The 23,300-nt window shown below is 35.3% G+C and overlaps 1 protein-coding gene across 13 annotated transcripts in view; it reads left to right on the plus strand.

Annotated features, from left to right (window-relative positions):
• GULP1 (GULP PTB domain containing engulfment adaptor 1) overlaps positions 1 to 23,300 on the plus strand; it is a 308,512-nt gene that overhangs the window by 258,221 nt on the left and 26,991 nt on the right. For 12 of the 13 annotated variants that reach the window (XR_001893457.3, XM_031651397.1, XM_031651399.1 and 9 more), the window contains one exon: positions 23,043 to 23,159. Coding sequence is in view for 12 of the 13 variants with exons in the window: in XM_031651397.1 (XP_031507257.1) it covers positions 23,043 to 23,159 (117 nt within the window). In the remaining variant the exon portion in view is untranslated. Of the gene's footprint in view, positions 1 to 14,532; positions 14,652 to 23,042; positions 23,160 to 23,300 lie in introns of those variants that run through there. The other variant, XM_031651402.1, reaches the window with a different exon arrangement.

Genomic DNA, 23,300 nt, shown 5'->3' on the forward strand with positions numbered 1-23,300 from the left:
CCATAAAGTAAATCTTGAAAAGTTAAAAGAATTAAAATTATTTAACATTTCTCTGACTATAAGGAAATCAGTCTAAAAATCAGTAACAGAAAGCCAGAAAATCTTTACAAGCTAGGAAATGAAACATCATATTTATAAATATTCCATACATCAAATAGCAATTCATACATGAATTTTTAATTCCGTGAATTGAATAAAAATGAAATAGAGCATATCAACATTTGTGTGATATAACTAAAGCAGTGATAAGAAAGAAATTTGTAACAACTAATTTAAAACATTAGAAAAGAGGAAAGTCTCAAATGAATAATCTATGTTCCCATCTCAAGTACACAGAACAACAAAAATATCAAAATAAACCACAAAGTAAGCAGAAGGAAGATAAGATTAATAAGAAATTGAAAATACAGAAAATCAATGAAGCAAAGACCTGATTCTTCAAAAGATTATAAAAGTCACAAATTGTATTAATTTGGCAAAGAACAAAAGAGAGGGAGAAGACACAAGTTACCAATATTTAGAATGAGAACCAGCAGATTTCACTACAGACTCTCTGAATATCAAAAGAATAAGAGGATCCTTTAAAGAACTTTACACACACAAATTCAAAAATACAAATGAATTGGATCAATTATTTAGGAACACTATTACCACAAATCACTCATTATTAAGTAGATTATTTTAATAGCCTAACTATAAAGGAAATTAAATTTATAAATTTAAAGTTATTAAAAGATAAATCTCCAGGTGTAGATGGTTTCACTGGAGAATTCTATAAAATGTTTAAACAGGAATTAATGCTATTCTGTACAATCCATTCCAGTGAAAAATAAGAGAGAGAGAAACACTTTCTACTTCATTTTGTGAAACTAGTATTTCTCTGATACCAAAACCAGACTTAGTGCAAATAAATAAATAAATAAACAAACAAATAGTAGAGATCTGAATTCCTCAGGAATAAAAATGTAAAAATTCCTAAGGAAATATAACCCAATAATGCATTGTATTAGTCATGGTTCTCTAGAGGGATAGAGCTAATAGGATGTATATATTGAAAGTTTACTAAGGAGTATTAAATTCACACAGTCACAAGGTCCCACAATAGGCCATCTGCAAGCTGAGGAGCAAGGAAACCAGTCATAGTCCCGAAGCTGAAAAACTTGAAGTCCAATATTCAAGGGCAGGAAGATCCAGCACAGGAGAAAGATGTAGGCTGGGAGGTTAAGTCAGTCTAGACTTTTCACGTTTTTCTGCCTGCTTTATATTCTGGCTGCATTAGCAGCTGCTTAGATGGTGCCCAGCCAGATTAAAGGTAGGTCTGCCTTTTCCAGCCCACTGACTCAAATGTTAATCTCCATTGGCAACACCCTCACAGACACACACAGAATCAATACTTTGCATCCTTTAATCCAATAAAGTTGACACTGAATAATAACCATCACATGCATTAAAAGAATTATATGCAAAGATTAAGAGTAGTTTGTCCCAAGGATGCACATTTTGCTCAACATTCGAAAATCTAGTGATGTAATCAATCACATGATAAATCTAAAGAAGAAACATCATGTGATAAATACCAATCAGTGCTTTAAAAATACTTTTAAAAAATGAACACACACTCATTGTTTAAAACTCTCAGAAAAATAGGAATAGAAAGAACTTCCACAATTTGATAAAGAGCATCTAAACAAAATGCAGATATTTTACTTTATGGTAAGAAAAAAAAAAAAAAAAAAAAGAATGCTTTCCTCCTTAGATATGGAACAAAGCAAAGCTTTTCACTCTCTTGGCTCATATGAAACACTGCCATAGAAACTGTAGCCATCACAGCAAGACAAAAAAGCATGTAAGAAATTTGCAGATTGTAAAAAAAGAAATCTTTGCTTATATGCAGATGACATGATTGTCTATGTAGAAAATTTTGAGTCTAAAACAATTTCTGGATTTAATAAATGAATTTAGCCAGGTGGCAGAATACATAATTAACATACATGGATCAGTTGTATTGCTGTATACTAGTAGTGAACATGTGGATACAAAAATTTACAATTGCTAAAAGAAGTGGAATACATAGGTGTAAGTCTAAACTAAGAAGTGAAATTTGTATGCTGAAAATTCATATGCAACAAAATGCTGATGAAAGAAATGATAGACTGTATAAATAAATGGAGATACTATTTTCAGTTCTTCATACTGATGTATAGATTTAACACAATTCCTGTCAAAATTATAGCAAGGTTTTGTAGATATAGACAAGATTACTCTAAACTTTATATGGAAAGGCAAAGGAGATAGAATCGCTAAAACAATTTCAAAAAAAGAGCAGTGAAGTGAAAGTAATTCATCTATCCTGTTTCAAGACATATTAGATACCTTTACTAATGAAGACTTTAGTTTTGGTGGAGGGATAGACAATAGGTCAATGGAGGAGCAAACGTGTAAATCAACACACAGAAATATGCCCAGCTAATGTTTGTCAGTGCTACAAAAGCAGTGCAATAGGGGAAAGAAGGTTTTGAGGGTTTTTTAAATTTGTTTTTGTTTTGTTTTTGTTTTTTTTGTTGTTGTTGCTTTGTTTTTGTTTTTTGTTGTTCAAAGAGTGCCAGTGCAATTGGACTTTCAAAGGCAAATAAAATGCACCTTGACCTAAACCTCACACTCTATCTAAAAATTAACTGAAAATTCATCATGGACTTAGATATAAAAAGTACAACTATCAAACATTTAGAAAAAAACACATGGGAAACCTTCAGAATGTAGGGCTAGGAAAAGAGTTCTTAGAATTGACATCCATAGCATCCAAATGACATCCATTGACATCAAAATGGGGGGAAATGATACACTGAACTTTTGAAAACATTTTTCTGTGTGTACGTGCTTTGCTCCATGCCTTAGGAGGAAAGCATTCATTTTTTTTATCATAAAGTAAAATATCTGTATTTTGTTTAGATGTTCTTTATCAAATTGGGGATGAAAAGACTGGGAGAAAGTATTTGCAAACCACATATCAGACAAATAACTAGTAAAAGAACATTAAACACTCAACAGTATGAAAACAATCAAATTAGAACACGAACAAAAGACAACAAGATGCATTTCATTGAAGGGGATATACAGATGGCAAGTAAGCATTTGAAAAGATGTTAAACGTTGGTGTCCATTAGGGAAATGCAAAATAAAATCAAAATAAGGTATTACTACAGAACTTTCAGAAGGGCTACAATAAAAACACCAAATGCTGGTAAGAATGGGGAAAAAGTACATCACTCACACATAGCTGATGGAGATATAAAATGATATGGCCATTTAGGAAAAACAGTTTGGCAATTTTATAAGAAACTAAACATGCAACTGTCCTGTGAAATACTTGGACATTTATCCCAGAGAAATCAAAACTTAAAATGTTCACACAAAATCCTATACACAAATATTTATAGAAGCTTTTTCATAATAGCCCAAAACTACAAGCCATCCAGAAAATGGGTGAAGAACATTACCTAGCAATTAAAAGGCATGAACTATTAGACACACAACAATGTGGATGACTCTCCAGAGATTAGGGAATGCAAAAAGTCTATCTCAAAAGCCTGTGTACTCTATGATTCCATTTCTATAATATTCTTAAAATAGCAAAATTATAGAAATGGAGAAAAATTAGTGTTTTCCAGAGGTTAAGGAAATGATGAGGGCAGGCTAGAAGAGGATGTGCTTATAAAACAGCAAGTTGAAGGATTCTTGTCGTAATCAAATTATTCTGTATTTTGACTATATTATTAATATCCTGGTTGTGAGTGGTACTATAGTTTTGCAATATATTATCATTAGAATAACCTGGACAAAGGATACACAAGATCTCTGTATTATTGCTTACAGCTGAATGTAAATCTAAATTATCTGAAAATAAAGTTTACTTTAAATATCTGAAAAATCAAGTGTGGCCTATTTGGACCAAACCTTTTATCTTATTTTAAGTAAATTGTAGGCCAAAAAGAATTAGTTTCTTTAACAGAGTGACAAACTAGATAGAAACAGAATTTGAACTTAGAGGAAGGCCTACCTTAGCATACTACAAAACTGGAATTCACTTTATTGGTATTATCATGTTATATTATTTACATTTGATATTTATGCAACTTCTACAGTCATCTTATTAAATTACAAAAATACAACTAGAACAGAGAATTTATTGTGATATGGCTGATTTTTATTATAAATGAAATATAATTGCTGTCAACTGTTTAACCATTGTTTTGATTTTCTTCATTTTTCACAATTTCATTTCTAAATGTTAATAAATATACCTTATTTGATGAATGCTACTTTTAATATAATTTAAAGAGTAGCCCAAATTATCAAATCAAATTATCACACACATGTTTTTTAAAGATGTGAAAGGAACTGTAAAATAAGGCAAAGTTTAAAACTTCATTTTTACATCTTAATTAATTCTCTGTAAAAAGGGTTCATTGTCAAAAGAATCATACATTATTAGTACTAAAAGGAATCATTGCATCCAGTCTTTTTACAAGATCTGGGGGAAGGTGTTTACTACATATTCTTATTATAGCTCTATTTCACATTTGTCTTGTATTAATAATAGTTTTTGAATCACATTTATTAAAATAAAAAATGATTGTTTTTTATATTTCATTACATGATTGAGGGAGAGCTAATTTTCTTAGATTAGCCATCCAACTTAATGTAATTAGTTTAAAATTAGAATCTGGAAGCTTATTGTTGCTGAGTATTTGCCTCCAATACTAGTTTTCATGTTTCCGTTTCATGAAATACTATAATTTACATATCAAGTCCCTGAGTTTAAAAACTCCAAAGAATTGGCTTATTATGACAGCAAGCAGGAGTGACCAGCTATACACTAGAAAACTAATTTTTCAGTTAATTGTCTGAGGTTCTTTTGTATGTGATTTTGAAGACAAACTTTTATTTGAACAAATTTATGGAATAAATGTGAAACTGTTACATGGATATAATGCGCAGTGATCAAGTCAAGGCATTTAGGGAGGACATCACCTGAGTACAATACATTTGTATTAACTATAGTCACCTTACTCTACTACCAAACATTGAATTTATTCCTTCTCTCTAACTGTATGTTTGTACCCATTAACCCACTTCTCTTCATCCTCCTTTTCCCACTTATTCTTCTCAGGCTCTGTTATCCGTCTTTCTACTCTGTACCTCCATGTGATCAAATACTTTACTTTCACATGTAAATAAGAACATGCAATATTTGTCTTTTTCTGCCTTGTTTATTTCACTTAAGATAATGACCTCCAGTTCCATCCATGTTGCTTCGAATGACATGATATCATTACTTTTATGGCCAAATAATGTTTCATTGTGCATGTATACAACACATTTTCTTCATCCATTTATCCACTGGCAGACATTTAGATTGATGCCATGTGTTTGCTATTGTGAATAGTGCCGAAATAAACATCTGACTGCAGGAATCCCTTTGATATATTGATTTCTTTTCCTTTGGGTGGATACCCAGTAGTGGAGCTGCTGGACCAAATGATAAATATATTTTCAGGGTTTTTTTTTTTTTTTTTGGAAATCTTCATAATGTTTTCCATAGTAGCTTTAGTAGTTTACATTTCCACCAACAGTACATAAAAGTTCCTTTTTCTCCACATCCTCGCCAACCTCTGTTATCTTTTGTCTTTTTGATAATAGCCATTCTGACTGGGGTAAGATGATAACATTGTGGTTTTGACTTGCATTCCGTGATGATTATGATATTGAGCATGTTTTAATATACTTGTTGACTGTATGTGTGTCTTCCTGTGGGAAATGTCTATTCATGTACTTTCCTTTTTTTTTTTTTTTTTTAAATGGGAACATTTTTTTTTTCCCCTAAGTTATTTGAGTTCCTTATATGATCTGGAAGTTAGTCCTCTGTCAGATGAATAATCTGAAAATATTTTCTCCAGTTCAAAAGTTGTTTCTTCATTGTGTTGATTGTTTATTTTTCTGTGCAGAAGCTTTTTAGTGTAATTAAATATCATTTGTCTATTTTTGTTTGTGTTGCCAGTACTTTTGAGATCTTAGTCATAAATTCTCTGCCCAGTCCAATGTTCAGTAGTTTTCCTTAGATTTTCTTTTAATATTTTTACAGTTCCAGATATTACGTTTAAGTTTTTAGGCCACTTTGAGTTGATTTTTGTATGTTGTGAGAGATAGGGGTCCAGTTTCATTCTCCATGTGGCTATTCAATTTCCCCAGAACCATTAATTGAAGAGGATGTTCTTTCTCTAGTGTAAGTTCTTTTTGGCTTTGTCAAAGCTCAGTTGACTGTAAATATGTGGTTTTATTTCTGAGTTCTTTATTCTATTCCATTAGTCTGTGTATCTGTTTTTATACCAATACCATACTGCTTTGGTTACTGTTACCTTGTAGTATATTTTGAAGTCAGGTAATGTGATGCCTCCAGCTTGTCTCTTTTTGCTCAGAATTGCTTTAAGCTTGCCGTTTCTTCGTTTCTTATTCTGTGATGAATGATGTAAGTATTTTGATAGGCATTGCATTGAGTCTGCAGGTTGCTTTGGATGGTAGAGTCATTTAAATGATACTATTTCTTAGGATCCATGAACGTAGGATATTTTTCTATTTGTTTGTGTCATTGACTATTTCTTTTATCAGTGTTTTGTAGCTCTCCTTATAGAGAACTTTTACCTCCTTGGTTAAATTTATTCATATATATTTATTCCTATATATATGTATATACGTATATGTGTTTATCTCTCTATCTATATATATGCATGTATATACATATTGCACTATTGTAACTGAGATTGCTGTCTTGATTTCCTTCTCAGTTACATCACTGGCGTACAGAAATGCTCCTGATTTTTGTACCTTAATTTTGTATCCTCCATCTTACTAAATTCATTTATCAAATCTAAGAATTTTTTTATGGAGCAATTAGATTTTTCTAGATATAAGATCATATCAGCAAACTGGGATAATTTGACTTCCTCTTTTCCAACTTGGATGCCTTTTATTTCTTTCTTATGTTTGATTGACCTGGGTGGACTTCCAGTACTGTGTTGAATAGGCGTGACGAAGGTGGGCATTCTTGTCTTGTTCCAGTTCTTAGAGGAAAGGCTTTCAACATTTCCTCCTTCAGTATGACATTAGGTGTGGGTTTGTTATTTCATGGTATGTTTCTTCTATGCCTAGTTTGTTGAGAAATTTTTATCATGAAGGAATGTTGAACTTTATCAAATTCTTTTTCTGTGCCTATTGAGATGATTATTTTTTGTCCTTCATTCCATTAATTTCAGTTACCACCTTTATTGATTTGTATATGTTGAACCATCCATGCATCTCTGGTATAAATCCCACTCAGTCATGGTGTATTATATTTTTGTGTGCTGTTGAATTGAGTTAGCTAGCATTTTGTTGAAGATTTTGTTTCTATGTTCATCAGTAATATTGACCAGTAGTTTTGGTTTTTTTGTTGTTGTTGTATCCTTATCTGGTTTTGTTATAAAGGTGACCTTGGCCTTACAGAATGAGTTAAGAAGAACCCCGTTCTTCAGTATTTTGGAATAGTTTCAGGATTGGTATTAGTTCTTTGTATATTTGGTAGAATTCTGTTGTGAATCCATCTGGTCCTGAGCTTTTCTTTGTTGAGACAGTTTTTATTACTGATTCAATATTGCTACTCATATTGGCCTGTCCAGGTTTTCTATTTTCTCCTGATTCACTTTTGTTAGGTTGCATATTTCCAGGAACTTACGCATTTACTCTAGATTGTTCAGATTATTCAGTTTGTCAGAATGTAGTTGTTTATAGTAGTCTTTGGTGATCTTTGTATTTATGTGGTCAGTTGTTAAATTTCCTTTTTCATTCTAATTTAGTTTATTTGGATCTTTTCTGTTCTTGGTTAGCCTACTTAATGATTTCTCAATTTTACTTATTTCAAAGAACCAATTTTTTGTTTCTTTGATCTTGTGTATTTTTTTTTAGTCTCTATTTCATTTAGTTCTGCTCTGATCTTTTTAATTTATTTTATAATGTTAATTTTGGGTTGGTGTGTTCTGACTTTTCTAGTTCCTTAAGATGTATTGTTAAGTTGTTAACGTGTTATCTTTCTACAGGAATTTGTTGATACAGGATTTTATTGCTATAAACATTCCTCTTCGTACTGCTTTTACTGTATCTCACAGGTTTTAGTTTGTTTCCATTTTCATTTGTTTCAGTAATTTTTTTTTATTTCCATCTTAATTTCTTTGTCAACCCAATGGTCATTCAGGAGCATGTTGTTTAATTTTCATGTATTTGTATGTTTTCAAAGTTCTTGTTAGTATTGATTTATTTTTATTCCGTTGTGGTCTGAGGGGAGAGTAGAAATTATTATCATTTTTTTATTTGTTGAGGCTTGTTCTATGGCCTAATATATGGGCTATACCGGGAAATGTTCTATGTGCTAATGAAAAGAATCTTCTGCAGTTTTTGGATAGAATATTCTATAAATGTGTATTAGGTCAATTTGGTCCATAGTACAATTTAAATTTGGGGGGTTTCATTGTCTGTCTAGATGATCTATCTAGTACTGACAATGGGATTTTGGATTCCCCCACTATTATTGTATTGCAATCTATCCCTCTCTTTAGATCTAGAAATATTTACTTTATGGATCTTTGTGCTCCAATATTGAGTGCATATATATTTAGATTTTTTTAGAATTGTTATATCCTCTCACTGGATGTATTCCTTTATCATTATATAATGACCTTTCCATCTTTTTAGAACTGTTTTTGTCTTAAAGCCTATTTTATCTAAGTATAGCTATTTCTGCTTGCTTTTGGTTTTCATCTGTGTAGAATATCTTTTTCTGTCTCTTTACTTTTAGTCTATATGTGCCTATACTGGTAAGGTGAGTTTCTAGAAGGGAGCATATATTTGGATCATTTTAAACATCAATTCATTCATACTATGTATTTATGTAGAAAACTTAATCCATTTACAGTCAGTGTTATCATGGCTAGGTAAGGCTTTGTTCCTGTCATATTGTTAATTGTTTTCTGGTTGTTTTATATATAACTTTCTTCTGTTATTGTTCATCTTTGTTGTTTTGGTAGATGTCTGTAGTGGTACACTTTGAGTCTTGTATCTTTTTCCTTTGTGTTATTTCTTTACCAATAAGTTTTATACTTTCATGTGTTTTCCTGATGGTAAATTTTGTCCATTTGTTTCCAGGTTTAAGACTTCCTTGAGCAATTCATATAAGACCAGTCTAGTTGTAACAAATTCCCTCAGTATTTACTTGTCTGAGAAAGACTTTATTTCTTCTTCATTTAGAAAGGAGAATATTGCTGGATATCATGTTCCTTTTTTTTTTTTCTTTTAGCACTTTGAATATTTTAGCCCATTCTCTTCTACTCTGTAATGTTTTTGCTGAGCACTGTTAAGCTGATATGATTTCCTTTATAGGTGACTAGACACTTTCCTCTTGCTGTTTTTAGAATTCTTTATCTTTGACTTTAGATAGTCTGAGTATAATGTGCCATGGTGACTGCCTTTTTGCTTTGTATCTGCTTGGCGATCATTGATCTTTCAGTAAGTGGATATTTATATCTCCTGCTAGACTTAAAGAGATTTCATCTAGGTTGGGTGTGGTGGCTCACAATTGTAATCTCAGCACTTTAGAAGGCCTAGGAAGGTGGATAACGAGGTCAGGAGTTTGAGACCAGTCTGGCCAATATGGTGAAACCCCATCTCTACTAAAAGTACAAAAATTAGCCAGGCATGGTTGCATGCACGCACCTGTAATCTCAGCTACTTGGGAGGCTGAGGCAGAAGAATTCCTTGAACCCAGGAGACAGAGGTTGCAGTGAGCTACGATTGAACCACTGCACCCCATCCTGGGCAACAGAGCAAGACTCCATCTCAAAAAAAAAAAAAAAAAAAAGGAAAAAGAAAAAGAAAAGAAAGTTTTCATCTACTATTTCATGAAATGGGTTTTCTAATCCCTTTGTGCTTTCTTCACCCTTGGGGACACTGATAATTTGAATTTTCAGTAACTTTAAGGTGTCACAAATGGCATGAAGGCTTTCCTCATTCTTTTCTATTATTTTTATCTTTATATTTGTCTGACTGAATTATTTCAAAAGATCTGTGGATTTGAGACATTTTTTTCTTCCGCTTGATCTAGTCTATTGTCAAGTTATCATTGTGTTTCTCCTCAATGAGTTCTTAAGTTCTAGAATTTATCTTTCATTCTTCTAAAACATCTATCTCTTTGGTGTTTTTCTCATTCATATACTGATTTGTTTTTCTGATTTCTTTTTATTGTTTTTCAGGTTTCTCTTGTATCTCACTGAGCTTCTTTCAAATCAGTATCTTCAATTCTTTATCTGGGATTTTGGGAGTTTCTTTTTTATTAAGATCTATTGGACATCTTAATTTATTGGAGAATTATTATGTTTCTTTCAAGATGTCATATTTCCTTGATTTTTATGTTTCCTGTGTCCTTATGTTTATATCTGCACATCTATATAAAAGTCACTTCTTCCTGTTTTTGAATTTACTTTTTGTGGGGAGGAAATTTTCCTGAAAATGAATCTATGGTGTTGGTTGAGTAGGGCACTTTGACTTTGATTTTGGTTGTATACAGCAATGTAATCTCTGAATGATTTATTTTGCTCTTATATTACTCTATTCTCACATTGCTATAAAGGAATACCTGAGACTGTGTAATAGTCTGCTGGCATCTGCTTAGATTTTGGGGAAGCCTCAGGAAATTTACAATCATGGCAGAACGTGAAGCATGAGCAGGCATGGCTTCCATGGCAGGAGCAGTAGCAGGAGGGTTGGCGGGGAAGATGCTACACATTTTTAAATGACCAGATCTCATGAGAACTCACTCACTATGGTGAGAACAGCACCATGAGGATGTTGCTAATTAGAAATCTACCACCACGTTGCAATCACCTACCACCAGGCCCCATCTCCCAACAATGGAGATTACAGTTTGACATGAGATTTAGTAGGGTCAGAGATCCAAACCATATCTTTCTGCATCTGGTCCCCCAAATCTCATATCCTTCTCACACTGCAAAATACAATCATACCTTTCCAACAGTCCCCAAAGTCTTAACTCGTTTCGGCATTAACCCAAAAGTCCAAAGTCCAAAATCTCATCTGAGACAAGGGAAGTCCCGTTCACTTATGAGCCTGCAAAATCAAAAGCAAGTTAATTAATTCCAACATACAATGGGAGTACAAGTACTTGGTAAACATTCCCATTCCAAAAGGGAGAAATTGGCCAAGAAAAGGAGATACAGGCCTCATGCAATCCCAAAATCCAGCAGGGCAGTCATTACATCTTAAAGCTCCAAAAGAATCTTCTTTGACTCCATGTCCCATATCCAGGGCCCACTGGTTTGAGAGGTGGGCTCCCAAAGTCTTGGGCAACTCTGCCCCTGTGGCTTTGCGGGGTTCAGCCCTAATGGCTACTATCATGTGCTGGTGTTAAGTTCTTGTGACTTTTCAAGCACAGGGTGCAAACTCTCAGTGGATCCACCATTCTGGGGTCTGAAAGATGGTGGCCCTTTTCTCACAGCTCCACTAGGCAGTCCTCCAATGGGGAGTCTGTGTGGGGTGTCTAATGAGGGCTCCAATCTTACAGCAAAGCTCACCTCTTACACTCTGTGCATCTACAAGCTTAACACCACGTGGAAACTGCCAAAGCTTATGACTTGCACCCTCTGAAGCAGTAGCTTATACTTTTTACCTAGGTGTCTTTGAGCCATAGTTGGAGCTGGAGTGGCTGGGAAGCAGGGAATAGTGTTGTGAGGCTGTGCAGGGCAGTGGGGCCTTGGCCCTGGCCCGTGAAACTGTTCTTCCCTCTTAGGAAGCCTGCAATAGGAGGTTATGCCACAGAGGTCTCTGAAATTACCTTAAGGCCTTTCGCCCATTATCTTGTCTGTTAGTGCTTGGCTCCTTTTCACTTGTGAAAATTTCTGCAGCTTGCTTGAATTCCTGCCCTGAAAATGGGCTCCTCTTTTCTACCACATGGCCAGTGATATGGTTTGGCTCTGTGTTCCCACCTAAATCTCACCTTGAATTGTACTCCCATAATTCCCACGGGACCCAATGGGAGATAATTTGAATCATGGGGGCAGTTTCCACCATACTATTCTCATGGTAGTGAATAAGTCTCATGAGATCTGATGGTTTTATCAGGCGTTTCTGCTTTTGCATCTTTCTCATTTTCTCTTGCCACTGCCATGTAAGAAGTGCTTTTTGCCTCCTGCCATGATTCTGAGGCCTCCACAGCCATGGGGAACTGTAAGTCCAATTAAACCTCTTTTTCTTCCCAGTCCCAGGTATGTCTTTATCAGCAGCATGAAAACAGACTAATACAGTAAATTGGTACGAGTAGAGTGCGGTGTTGCTGAAAAGATATCCAAAAATGTGGAAGCGGCTTTGGAACTGGGTAACAGGCAGAGGTTGCAAGAGTGCAGAAGTTGCAAGAGTTTGGAGAGTGCAGAAGAAGACAGGGAAATTTGGGAAAGTTTAGAACTTCCTGGAGACTTGTTAAATGGCTTTGACCAAAAGCCTGAATGTGATATGGACAATAAGGTCCAGGTTGAGGTGGTCTCAGATGGAGATGAAGAACTTATTGGAAATTGAAGCAGAGGTGACTCTCGTTATGTTTTAGCAAAGAGAATGGCAGTATTTTGCTCCTGCATTCAAGATTTGCAGAAGTTTGAACTTGAGAGAGATAATTTAGGGTATCTGGTAGAAGAAATTTCTAAGCATCAAAACATTCAAGAAGTTACCTGGGTGCTGTTAAAGGCATTCAGTTTTATAAGGGAAGCAGAGCATAAAAGTTCAGAAAATTTGCAACCTGACAATGTGATAGAAAAGAAAAACCCATTTTTTGAGGAGAAATTCAAGCTGCTACAGAAATTTGCATAGAGAATGAGGAGCCAAATGTTAATCCCCAAGACAATGGGGAAAATGTCTCCAGGGCATGTCAGAGGTGTTCACAGCAATCCCTCCCATCACAGGCCCTGAGGCCTAGGAGAAAATGGTTTCCTGGGCCTGGCCCAGGGTCCCTGTGCTGTGTGCACCCTAGGGAGTTGGTGCCCTGCATCCAAGTTACTTCAGCCGTGGCTAAAATGGTCCAGGGTAGAGCTCAGGCTACGGCTTCAGAGAGTGCAAGTCCCAAGCCTTGGCAGCTTCCATGTAGTGTTGAGCCTGCAAGTGCACAGAAGTCAATAATTGGGGTTTGAGAACCTCTACCTAGATTTCAGAAGATGTATGGAAACACCTGGATGCCCAGGCAGAATTATGCCACAGGGGTGGGGCACTCATGGAAAACCTTTGCTAGGGCAGTGTGGAGGGGAAATGTGGGGTCAGAGCACCCATACAGAGTCCCCACTGGGGCACTGCCTAGGGGAGCTGTGAGAAGAGGCCCACTTGCTTTTGATTTTACAGGCTCATAGGTAGAAGGGACTAGCCTTGTCTCAGATGAGACTTTGAACTGTGGACTTTTGGGTTAATGCTTAAATGAATTAAGGCTTTGGGGGACTGTTGGAAAGGCATGATTGGTTTTGAAATGTGAGGACATGAGATTTGGAGAGGCCGAGGTAGAATGATGTGGTTTGACTCTGTGTCCGCACCTAAATCTCATCTTGAATTGCAGCTCCCATAATTGCCACATGTTGTGAGAGGAACCTGGTGGAGATAATTTAAATCATCGGGGCAGTTTCCCACATACTGTTCTCATGGTAGTGAATAAGTCTCATGAGATCTGATAGTTTTATCAGGGGTTTTCACTTTTGCATCTTCCTCATTTTATCTGGCCACTGCCACATAAAAAGGGCCTTTTGCTTCCTGCCATGATTCTGGGTATGTCTTTATCAGCAGCATGAAAATGGACTAATATAGCCAGGCTGCAAATTTTCTAAACTTTTATGCTCTACTTTCCCTTTAAACATAAGTTCCAACTTTAGGTAATTTCTTTGCTTATGCATATGAGTATAGCTTGTTAGAAGCAGCCAGGTCAAACCTTGAATGCTTTGTTGCTTAGAAATTTCTTCCTCCAGATACCCTAAATCATCATTCTCAAGTTGAAAGTTCCACCTAGGACAGGGGCACAATGCAGCTAAGTTATTTGCTAAGGTGTAACAAAAGTGACCTTTCCTCCAGTTCCCCATAAGTTCCTCACTTATATCTGAGACCTTCTCAGGTTGGACTTCACTGTCTACATCACTATTGGCATTTTGGTCACAACCATTTAACTAGTCTCTAGAAAATTCCAAACTTTCCCTCATTTTCCCATCTTCTGAGCCCTTTAAAGTCTTCCAACCTCTGCCGGTTACCCAGTTCCAAAGTGACTTCCACATGTTCAGGTAGTTTTATAGCAATGCCCCAGTCTTTAGTACCAGTTTTCTGTATTAGTATGTTCTCACATTGCTATAAAGATATACCTAAGATGGGGTAATTTATAAAGAGAGAAGTTTAATTGGTTCGCAATTCTACAGGCTGTACAGGAAGCATGATGCTGGCCTCTACACAGCTTCTATTGATGCCTCAAGACACTTACCATCGTGACAGAAGGCAAAGCAGGTGCAGGCATGGCTTACATGGCAGGAGCAGGATGGAAGGTAATGAGGAGGTGCTGCATACTTTTAAGTGACCAGATCTCATGAGAACCTACTCACTATTATGAGAACAGCACCAAACAGATGGTGCTAAACCATTTATGAGAAATTCACCCCCATGATCGAATCACCTCCCACCAGGTCCCACCTCCAATACTGGAGATTACAATTTGATATGAGATTTCATGGAGACAGAGGTCCAAACCATATCAGCTATAAACAGCAGTAGTGAGAGCTGCCATTTCCTTGGAGGGTTAGTGTGCAGATATTAGGGGAGGTTGTGGTGAATTTGTCCTGGGGACTGGAATGTTAAGCATATCACTGTTTAAGCCCCAGTCGTGGCATACCTAGGCTGATCATACCTGTCTTTATTCTCTCTAGGCTGATATATACAGGCAGTGGTATTATGGTTACCAGTGGACCAATTCTTGGGCCTCTAGTTGGCTTGCTTGGATGCCAGTCATGGCCACAGTGGACTGAGCAGGTGGACAAGTTCTTGGTCCCCTAAGCAGACACTGTGGTATGGGTTATGGTAGTATCAGTGACAGGAAAATTATCTGCATCCCAGGTACTATATGTTGATGTTGACAGTGGCTATGATGGGCTGGGTGAGCCAGTCTTCAGGCCCTTAGGTGTGAGTTAAGGTAGTAGCATCCAGGAGTTTAGAGTTTAGGACCAACCTCACGCCTCTGGGAGGTGCACTCAAGTGCCCAATGTCGTGGATTGTGTTGGGTAATCCACAGGACCCTGGGCTAAGTCCTGGAGTCTGTGCTGGGCAAGCTTGTGCTCAGATCCCCCAGTGGTGACAGTAGTCGCTAGCTGTAGTGGGCAGGGGCAGGGCAATTCTCAGGTCCCTGGCAGAATGCATGAGTGAGGGGCAGTAGTAGCCACGCTGAAGCCCCAGCATTGCAGACGTTGGCGTTGGCCTTGGTAGCCACATCTTGGGCTGGGGTGTGGGGAATGCGCATCCTTCTTATGGCCCAGTCCTGTTGCACTTGCCTTCAGCCCTGGCAGTGGTAGTCCTTGCCTAGGTTGTACCTCAGCCCCAGCTACAGGAGCCCCTACCCAGCTTGTGACTAAGTTTCAGTGGCAACTTGCGCCCCACTCACATCCCATTTTCAGTCTCCGTGGCACTTGTGTGCTATCCGGCCGCTACAGCCAATGCCTTGTTTGTTTCTCAGCCTCACCCATGGGAGCTTATTCCCAGGTCATGTCCTAGTTCCAGCAGCAACAGCCTAAGTTTCCCTAATGTCTCAGCCTCAGCACTTCTGGGCCCCAGGACAGTGTGCAATCTGCTCAAGGCTAGGATTCAAACTGGCATCTTGCTGTAGCTGCTTAGGTCTCAGAAATGTTGTGGGACCTAGTGCAAGCTCCCTCATGGGAGCAGTTCTATCACATGGTCTACCAACAGCTCCATATTTTAGTTTCAGGAGTTGGGAGGGTTGAGGGGCTGTCCCTTTGTCAGGATTGCATGATTCCATGATGGGGATGAGGGCTGCTGGAAGTCTCTCACTCACTCTTTTCCCATGTATGGAAAGTCACTCCTGGCTCCCAGCTGATCTCAACCAAACAGACTGCCTGTCTTCTTCTTTCTTCCTTGCTTTTGGTGTTTCCTGTCACTTTTCTGTTGAATTTCAGTGTTTGCTCTTGGATTATATATTCAAAATGTGATTAAAGTGCCAAGATTTATTTATGAAATGACATTAGTTTCTTAAAAAATGAAACAGAAAATCTGGCAGTTTTATTTGGCAAAAAGGCAAATCTACAATTATAGTTGTACATTTTAATGCTTTTCTCAGCAATTGACAGAACAAGTAGAAAAAAAGTCAATAAAGGTACTCCCCCCAAAAAAAACCCCAATATCACCCACTACTTTAATAGATATGAATAGAATCCTATCCCAAGCAACAGAGTGTACTTCCCTCTTGAATGCACATGGAATGTTTACAGAGGTACACTGTATGCTGGGTCATATTAGGGGACTCAATAAGTTTCAAAATGGAAAATATCACAGCATATATTGTCTAACTACAAATATATGGAACTAAATATTTGGCCCACATATTTAAAGTTAAATATTTTGTACAAATATTTACAATTAAAATACCCTTTATGTAACTCTAGCTAAAAGAAAAGTTACAGGGGAATTAAATTATTCCTTAATTGTAAAATACAATTTATCAAAATTTTTAAAAGATAAAGCTGCTGAGAGGCAAATTCATAGCTTTCAATCTTTATATAAGAAAATATAAAAAAGTTAAAATTAATCATTTTAGTCCTGACATTATAAAGTTAAATGAAAACAAGAAAAACAAACCAAAATTAAAGTAGAAGGTTATGAAATGCTAGAATGGAATCAATGACATTGAAATTGGACAAAGAAAATTAACAAGGCCAAATATTCGTTCTTCATTAAGAATGAAATTAATAATCGCTAAAAAGTCATCAGGGACAAAAGTGACAGAAAACACAAATTGCCAATACTAGAAATAGTGGCTGCAGATCCTATATTCTTTATAAGGATACAAAGATAAATATTATATAACTATTATTCCAGTAAATTTGGTAAATAATATAAAATTGATGAATATCTTGAAACTCTATTTACCAGATTGAAAAATCTGAATATATAAAATTATATATAAATATTTAATATAAATATATTTAATTTATAAATGTAAACTTATATTTTTTAAAAAGATTTGGAACTAAATATTTGGCCCACATATTTGGAATTAAATATGTGGTCCAAATATTTGACAAAACTTTTTGACAAGTGAAATACCAAGCCCAGATAGTTTCACCATTAAAATTTGTAAAACATTTCTTTTTAAAATACCAATTATACATAAATCTTTTCAGAATTAAGAGAATAAAGTAACACTTCTAATCATTTTATGAAGCCAGTGTTTCCCTGATTGAAAAACATAACAAAGACCTTTGAAATTAAAATGAAAATGAAATTATTCATTTTCAAAATGAAAATTATATTCCAGTGTTTCTTATGATATAGACTTAACACTCTTTTACATAATAATTCCAAATCAAGTCCAGCAATATATAAAATATAAAAGAGATAATACATTATTACCCGATGAGGTTTATCCCAGGAATTCAAGTTTGGTTTAACATACAAAAAATCAATCAACATAATACAACATCTTAGCAGAATAATAACACCGTAATTTCAGCAAATACAGAAAAGCCAATAGACAAAATTCAGCGCATTGCTGCTAAATTTATAACACGCTAGGAATAGAAGAGACTTTTTTTTTTCTGATAAAAACTTTAAAAGTCCTACAGGTAACATCATAATTAACGGTGAATTATTGAATGCTTTCCTTCTAAGACTGGGAGCGATGTAAGGATGTCCATTTTTACTACCTATTTAACATGGTATTAGGTGTCTTAGCTAGTGAATAGATGGGGAGCAAGGGCACAAAGATAGGAAAGAAATAGGAAAAAATTGTCTTTTTTCGCAGATATAGTATCAACTTTTTTACATAAAAATTGCTGAGAATCTACAACCACTAGATTTATGAAACAAATTTAGCAAAAACAAAGCTTACAAGTCATGTACAAAATTAAATTATGCCTGTCTACTAGCAAAAAGAAAGAAAGAAAAATGTATTTACTCTAGCATCAGGAAACATGAAATAATGAGAATTTTAAAAATATGCAAGGCCTCCATACTGAAATCTTCAAAGTATTGATGTAAGTAAAAAAGACCTAAAGTAATGGAAGAAAGATATCATATTTATGGATTGGAAGGCTCAGTTTAATTGTGGTCAATTCTACCAAATTTATCGATCCATGGTTTCAATACAATTCTGATTAAAATCACAATGGGATTGTTAGTAGAAATTGCAAAGTTACTTCTAATAAGGTATATAAATGACCTAGAGTGAAAACAAATTAATTTTGAGAGAGAAACCCAAAATCTGGGGAAGCATACCTGGTGTCAGAACTTACCTTTAACTCTTATCAAGTCAGGGTGGTATTAATGTAATAATAAGTAATAAATGAACTCTATTGTAGAGTTTAAAAATATCCATACATACATGGTTAATTTTTTTTCCACAAATGTGACAAAAAAATTCAATGGAAAAAAGAAAGTCTTTTTGACAAATGGTGTTGAAATAACTAGCTAAATATATGGAAAAAAATATGAAAATTATCTTCTACTTATGGTACATAAAACTATTTGAGATGGATCATAGACATAAAAGTAGAAGCTTTTGTAATCTTATATGTAACTTTCATTAAAACATAGAAGGTCATTATGAACTTTGGATGAATAGTGATTTCCTAGAAATGACCCCAAAAGCACTACACATGAACAAAAAAAGAATACAATGGACTTTATCAAAAATAAAACATTGTCTGTTAATCTATAAACACTATCAGCAAACTGAAAAAGCAAGCGGCTATTTTCCCAATACATGTATCTGAAAAAGGATCTGTATCCAGACTATATAAAAAACTCCTAAAAGTCACTAATAAAAAGACAAAACACCTAATAAAAGTGGGCAGTAGACTTCTATAGGAAGTTAGTTTATTAAAGAGAACATAAAAAAGGCAACGAACACATGAAACTGGGCTAATATTATTATTCAACAGGGAAATATAAATTTAAAACACATTAATATAGCATCACTTGTCCAGTATATTGTCTGAAATGAAAAAGACTGTCAATATCTGTTGTTTCTGAGAATGTGACATAACGAAAAGTCTCTTACTGCTGGTGGAAATTCAAAATGATATTACTTTGGAAAACAGTTGCACAGTTTCTTATAATGTTAAAGGTAGACCTCCTATGATTTAACAATTACCTTCTAGGTATTTACCAAGAGACAAGAAAACATATGTCTACAAAAAGATCTTAGAAGAATGTTTGTGGTAGTTTTCATGTCTAATAACTAAGAACTGACAAAACCATGAATGTCCATCAGTAGTACAATGGATAAATCACTTGTGGTATATCAGCAGCAAATGCTAATCAGCAACAAAACCAATATGTTATTGATGTGTACAACACGTATGAAACTCAACAACTTTAAGTTAACAGAAGAATACAGACACAAAAGAATACATATTATATAGTCTATTTTTATAGATATCAAGGACAGGCAAAACTGATTTATAATGATAAAAATTGGAGAATGGTCACCCATAATAGATGGGATTTGACTGAAAGTAGGCATAAGAGACATTCTGGCAGGCTAGAAATATTATTTATTTTTAATAAGTTGGGGATTATGTATCTTATACGATTTATAAATTTATTATGATCTGTGCATTTCATTGTATATAAATTTTACCCCCCACCCCCAAAAGTGTGAAGGTTGGAGAGTCAGAAATCTGGATTTAAATTTCATTTTCTCCACTCACTAGCTTTAGGCAAGTTATACAACTTTACAAAATTGCAGTTTCATCATATGTATTGTGGGGTAATTATAATCCTTACTTCAGAGCCATAATGAGAATCAAGTAAAATAATATATGCAGAATATTTACTAGACAGCTAAGTGCCTAATAAAGATGTTATTATAAAACGAGAACATGTTTTTTTAAAGTTACTAATATAAATAAATGAGGCCAAATATCATTAATGAAGAATCAACAATGTTACCATTTAAATGATTCTTTATAATGTACAAATTGATTATTTGAAGATAACATAATGTCTCGTTAAAAGAATACATCGACACTTTGGGAGGCCAAGGCAGGTAGATCACCTGTGGGCAGGAGTTCGAGACCAGCCTGGCCAACATAGTGAAACCCCGTCTCTACTAAAAATACAAAAATTAGCTGGGTGTGGTGGCGCATCCCAGCAACTCAGGAGGCTGAGGCAGGAGAATTTCTTGAACCCAGAGGGTGGAAGTTGCAGTTTGAGCCGAGATCGCGCCACTCTAGCCTGGGTGGCTGAGTGAGACACCATCTCAAAAAAAAAAAAGAAGAAAACAAGAAGGATACATCAAAATCATAATTTAGAAGGGAAACAACCTATAATTAAAAATCTACTCATCTGACAAAGGTCTAATATCTAGAATTTACAAGGAACTTAAACATATTTATAAGAAAAAAAAACCTCATCACAAAGTGGGCAAAGGATATGAAGAGACACTTCTCAAAAGAAGACATTTATGCGACCAACAAGCATATGAAAAGAAAACTCAATATCACTGATCATCAGAAAAATGCAAATCAAAACCACAATGAGATACCATCTCACACCAGTCAGAATGGTGATTATTAAAAAGTCAGGAAACAATAGATGCTGGCAAGCCTCTGGAGAAATAGAAACACTTTTACACTGTTGGTGGGAATGTAAATTAGTTCAATCATTGTGGAAGACAGGGTGGCAATTCCTCAAGGATCTAGAACTAGAACTACCATTTGACCCAGAAATCTCATTACTGGGTATACACCCAAAGGAATACAAATCATTCTACTATAAAGACAAATGCACACATATGTTTATTGCAGCACTATTTCCAATAGCAAAGACTTGGAACCAACCCAAATGCCCATTAATGATAGATTGGATTAAGAAAAGGTGGTACATATATCCCATATCCCATGAAATACTATGCAGCCGTATAAAGGAATGAGATCATGTCCTTTGCAGGGACATGGATGAAACTGGAAGCTGTCATCCTCAGCAAACTAACACAGGAACAGAAAACTAAACACCACGTGTTCTCACTCAGAAGTGGGAGTTGAACAATGAGAACACATGGACACAGAGAGTGGAACAACACACACCAGGGCCCATTAGGGGGTGGGAGGTGAGGGGAGGGAACTTGGAGGATGGGTCAATAGGTGCAGCAAACCACCATGGCACACGTATACCTATGTAACTAACCTGAACATTCTGCACATGTATCCCATGCTTTTTTAGAAGAAATTTTTAAAAAGAAGAAAAAGGTCTTTTTATCGTAAAATAAATAGAAACTTATTACCCAAAGATTTGAAATTAGAAACAGAAAACAAATTATTCATAATCCCACAATCTATCAAAACCACTTCTACCACTTTTTAATGTTACAAATAATCTTAATATCTAACACAACCAGTTAGTTTAAGTCATTGAACATGCATACATTGGTATCTGTCATTTTCATTTATTTAGTAGTTTTTATTATAGCTCATTGTCATTTACTTTCCTGTCTTTTTTCTTTTCTTTCATAAAACAGTATTCCTTTAAAATATTATGTACATATTTTGCACTTTTTAGTTAACTAGGTTAAATACTGTATTTTTTTGTCTAAAGCCCTCCTTAAATAATGAACTATAAAAATTCCATTAAATGATAGAAGCTGATTAACAAAGCATGTTTTCATTTTATGTTGATCACAGCAGATAATAAATTATTAGGATTTGTAGTAAAGTTAAAGCATAGCATTTTCAATATATATTACTAGCAGTCTTCTTGTTGTCTGGCGGTCTTATGGCATAATTGTGACAACATTAAATCTGACTCATGCCTTTACCAAAACTCTTTATAATGTTGATTAAGTAAATAAATCTCTATTTAATATAAGTCTTTACTATGTGCAAGACATTATAAATTCAGTGGAGATATGAATGGAGAAGAAATGAGCTGGTGGACATAAGATATATTTGTGGCAGTTTCTAATCAATAGATCTGAGATTGTTAGTTGTTTACAAGCCCAAATTCAGATGATATATATATTTTTTGATCACTGGCATTGTGTTTTACCAAAATACAAACTGTTTACCATCACTTAAAATTGGGAGCTCTCATATAAAACTTCAGACTTCTGACCTTATCTTGTATACATAAGATCTGACAGTTTCAGATTGGAATTGCTCACTTCCACCAGGCAACAATTAACTGGGACCGAGTAGCAGGTGTGCCATTTAGAGGGCATACCTCAAGTTTTCCAGAGACACCACCTGGCAGCCTCATTCAGTTACCTGCTTAGGGTTTAACAAACCCGCCTCACAAGGAAAAGGAAATAAGTAGCCAAGCAAGAAGAGAAACAGCATTTGGCACTCTGCTTTCATTTAATACGCACTAAATAGTTGAGAAAGGGAGAAAAACTGGTAGGAAAAAATAATACAATAAAAGAGATGAGAATTTTGACAGAAAGAACTCTTGCTTCCAACTTTCTTACTTCAACAGCTGTTCAGTAATGCCCACCCCAAGTCTGCTTGTTTTTTCAGTGCTGTGCCTGGGTAGGCATTGAGTTATTATGTTAGCATACTACCTTGCTCATTTACTACATCTCTACTACAAACTGTTGCCCTTTTGAAGTACCTCTTGTGAATGTCTTACAGTAAGTGCTTATATGAATGTTGTTTTCTCAATTCAAAAAAAGTTTGACATGTTATTAAAATGCAAATCATTGTTTGATTTTTACACAGGCTGAAGAGATCACTTTAACAATTGGCCAAGCATTTGACCTGGCATACAGGAAATTTCTAGAATCAGGAGGAAAAGATGTTGAAACAAGAAAACAGATCGCAGGGTTACAAAAAAGAGTGAGTAAACTAAGCTTGTTGTTTTACATTTGTGTGATGTAAGTACAGGGAAACTTGCATATCATCAAACAAATTTAGAAGACCTGCCATTAAATTTCCCCCACACTGACTGATTGGAACTGCTTTCACTATGTTCCCATA

The sequence above is a fragment of the Papio anubis genome, chromosome 10, assembly GCF_008728515.1.
Source record: "Papio anubis isolate 15944 chromosome 10, Panubis1.0, whole genome shotgun sequence".
In the NCBI taxonomy this organism is placed as follows: Eukaryota; Metazoa; Chordata; class Mammalia; order Primates; family Cercopithecidae; genus Papio; species Papio anubis.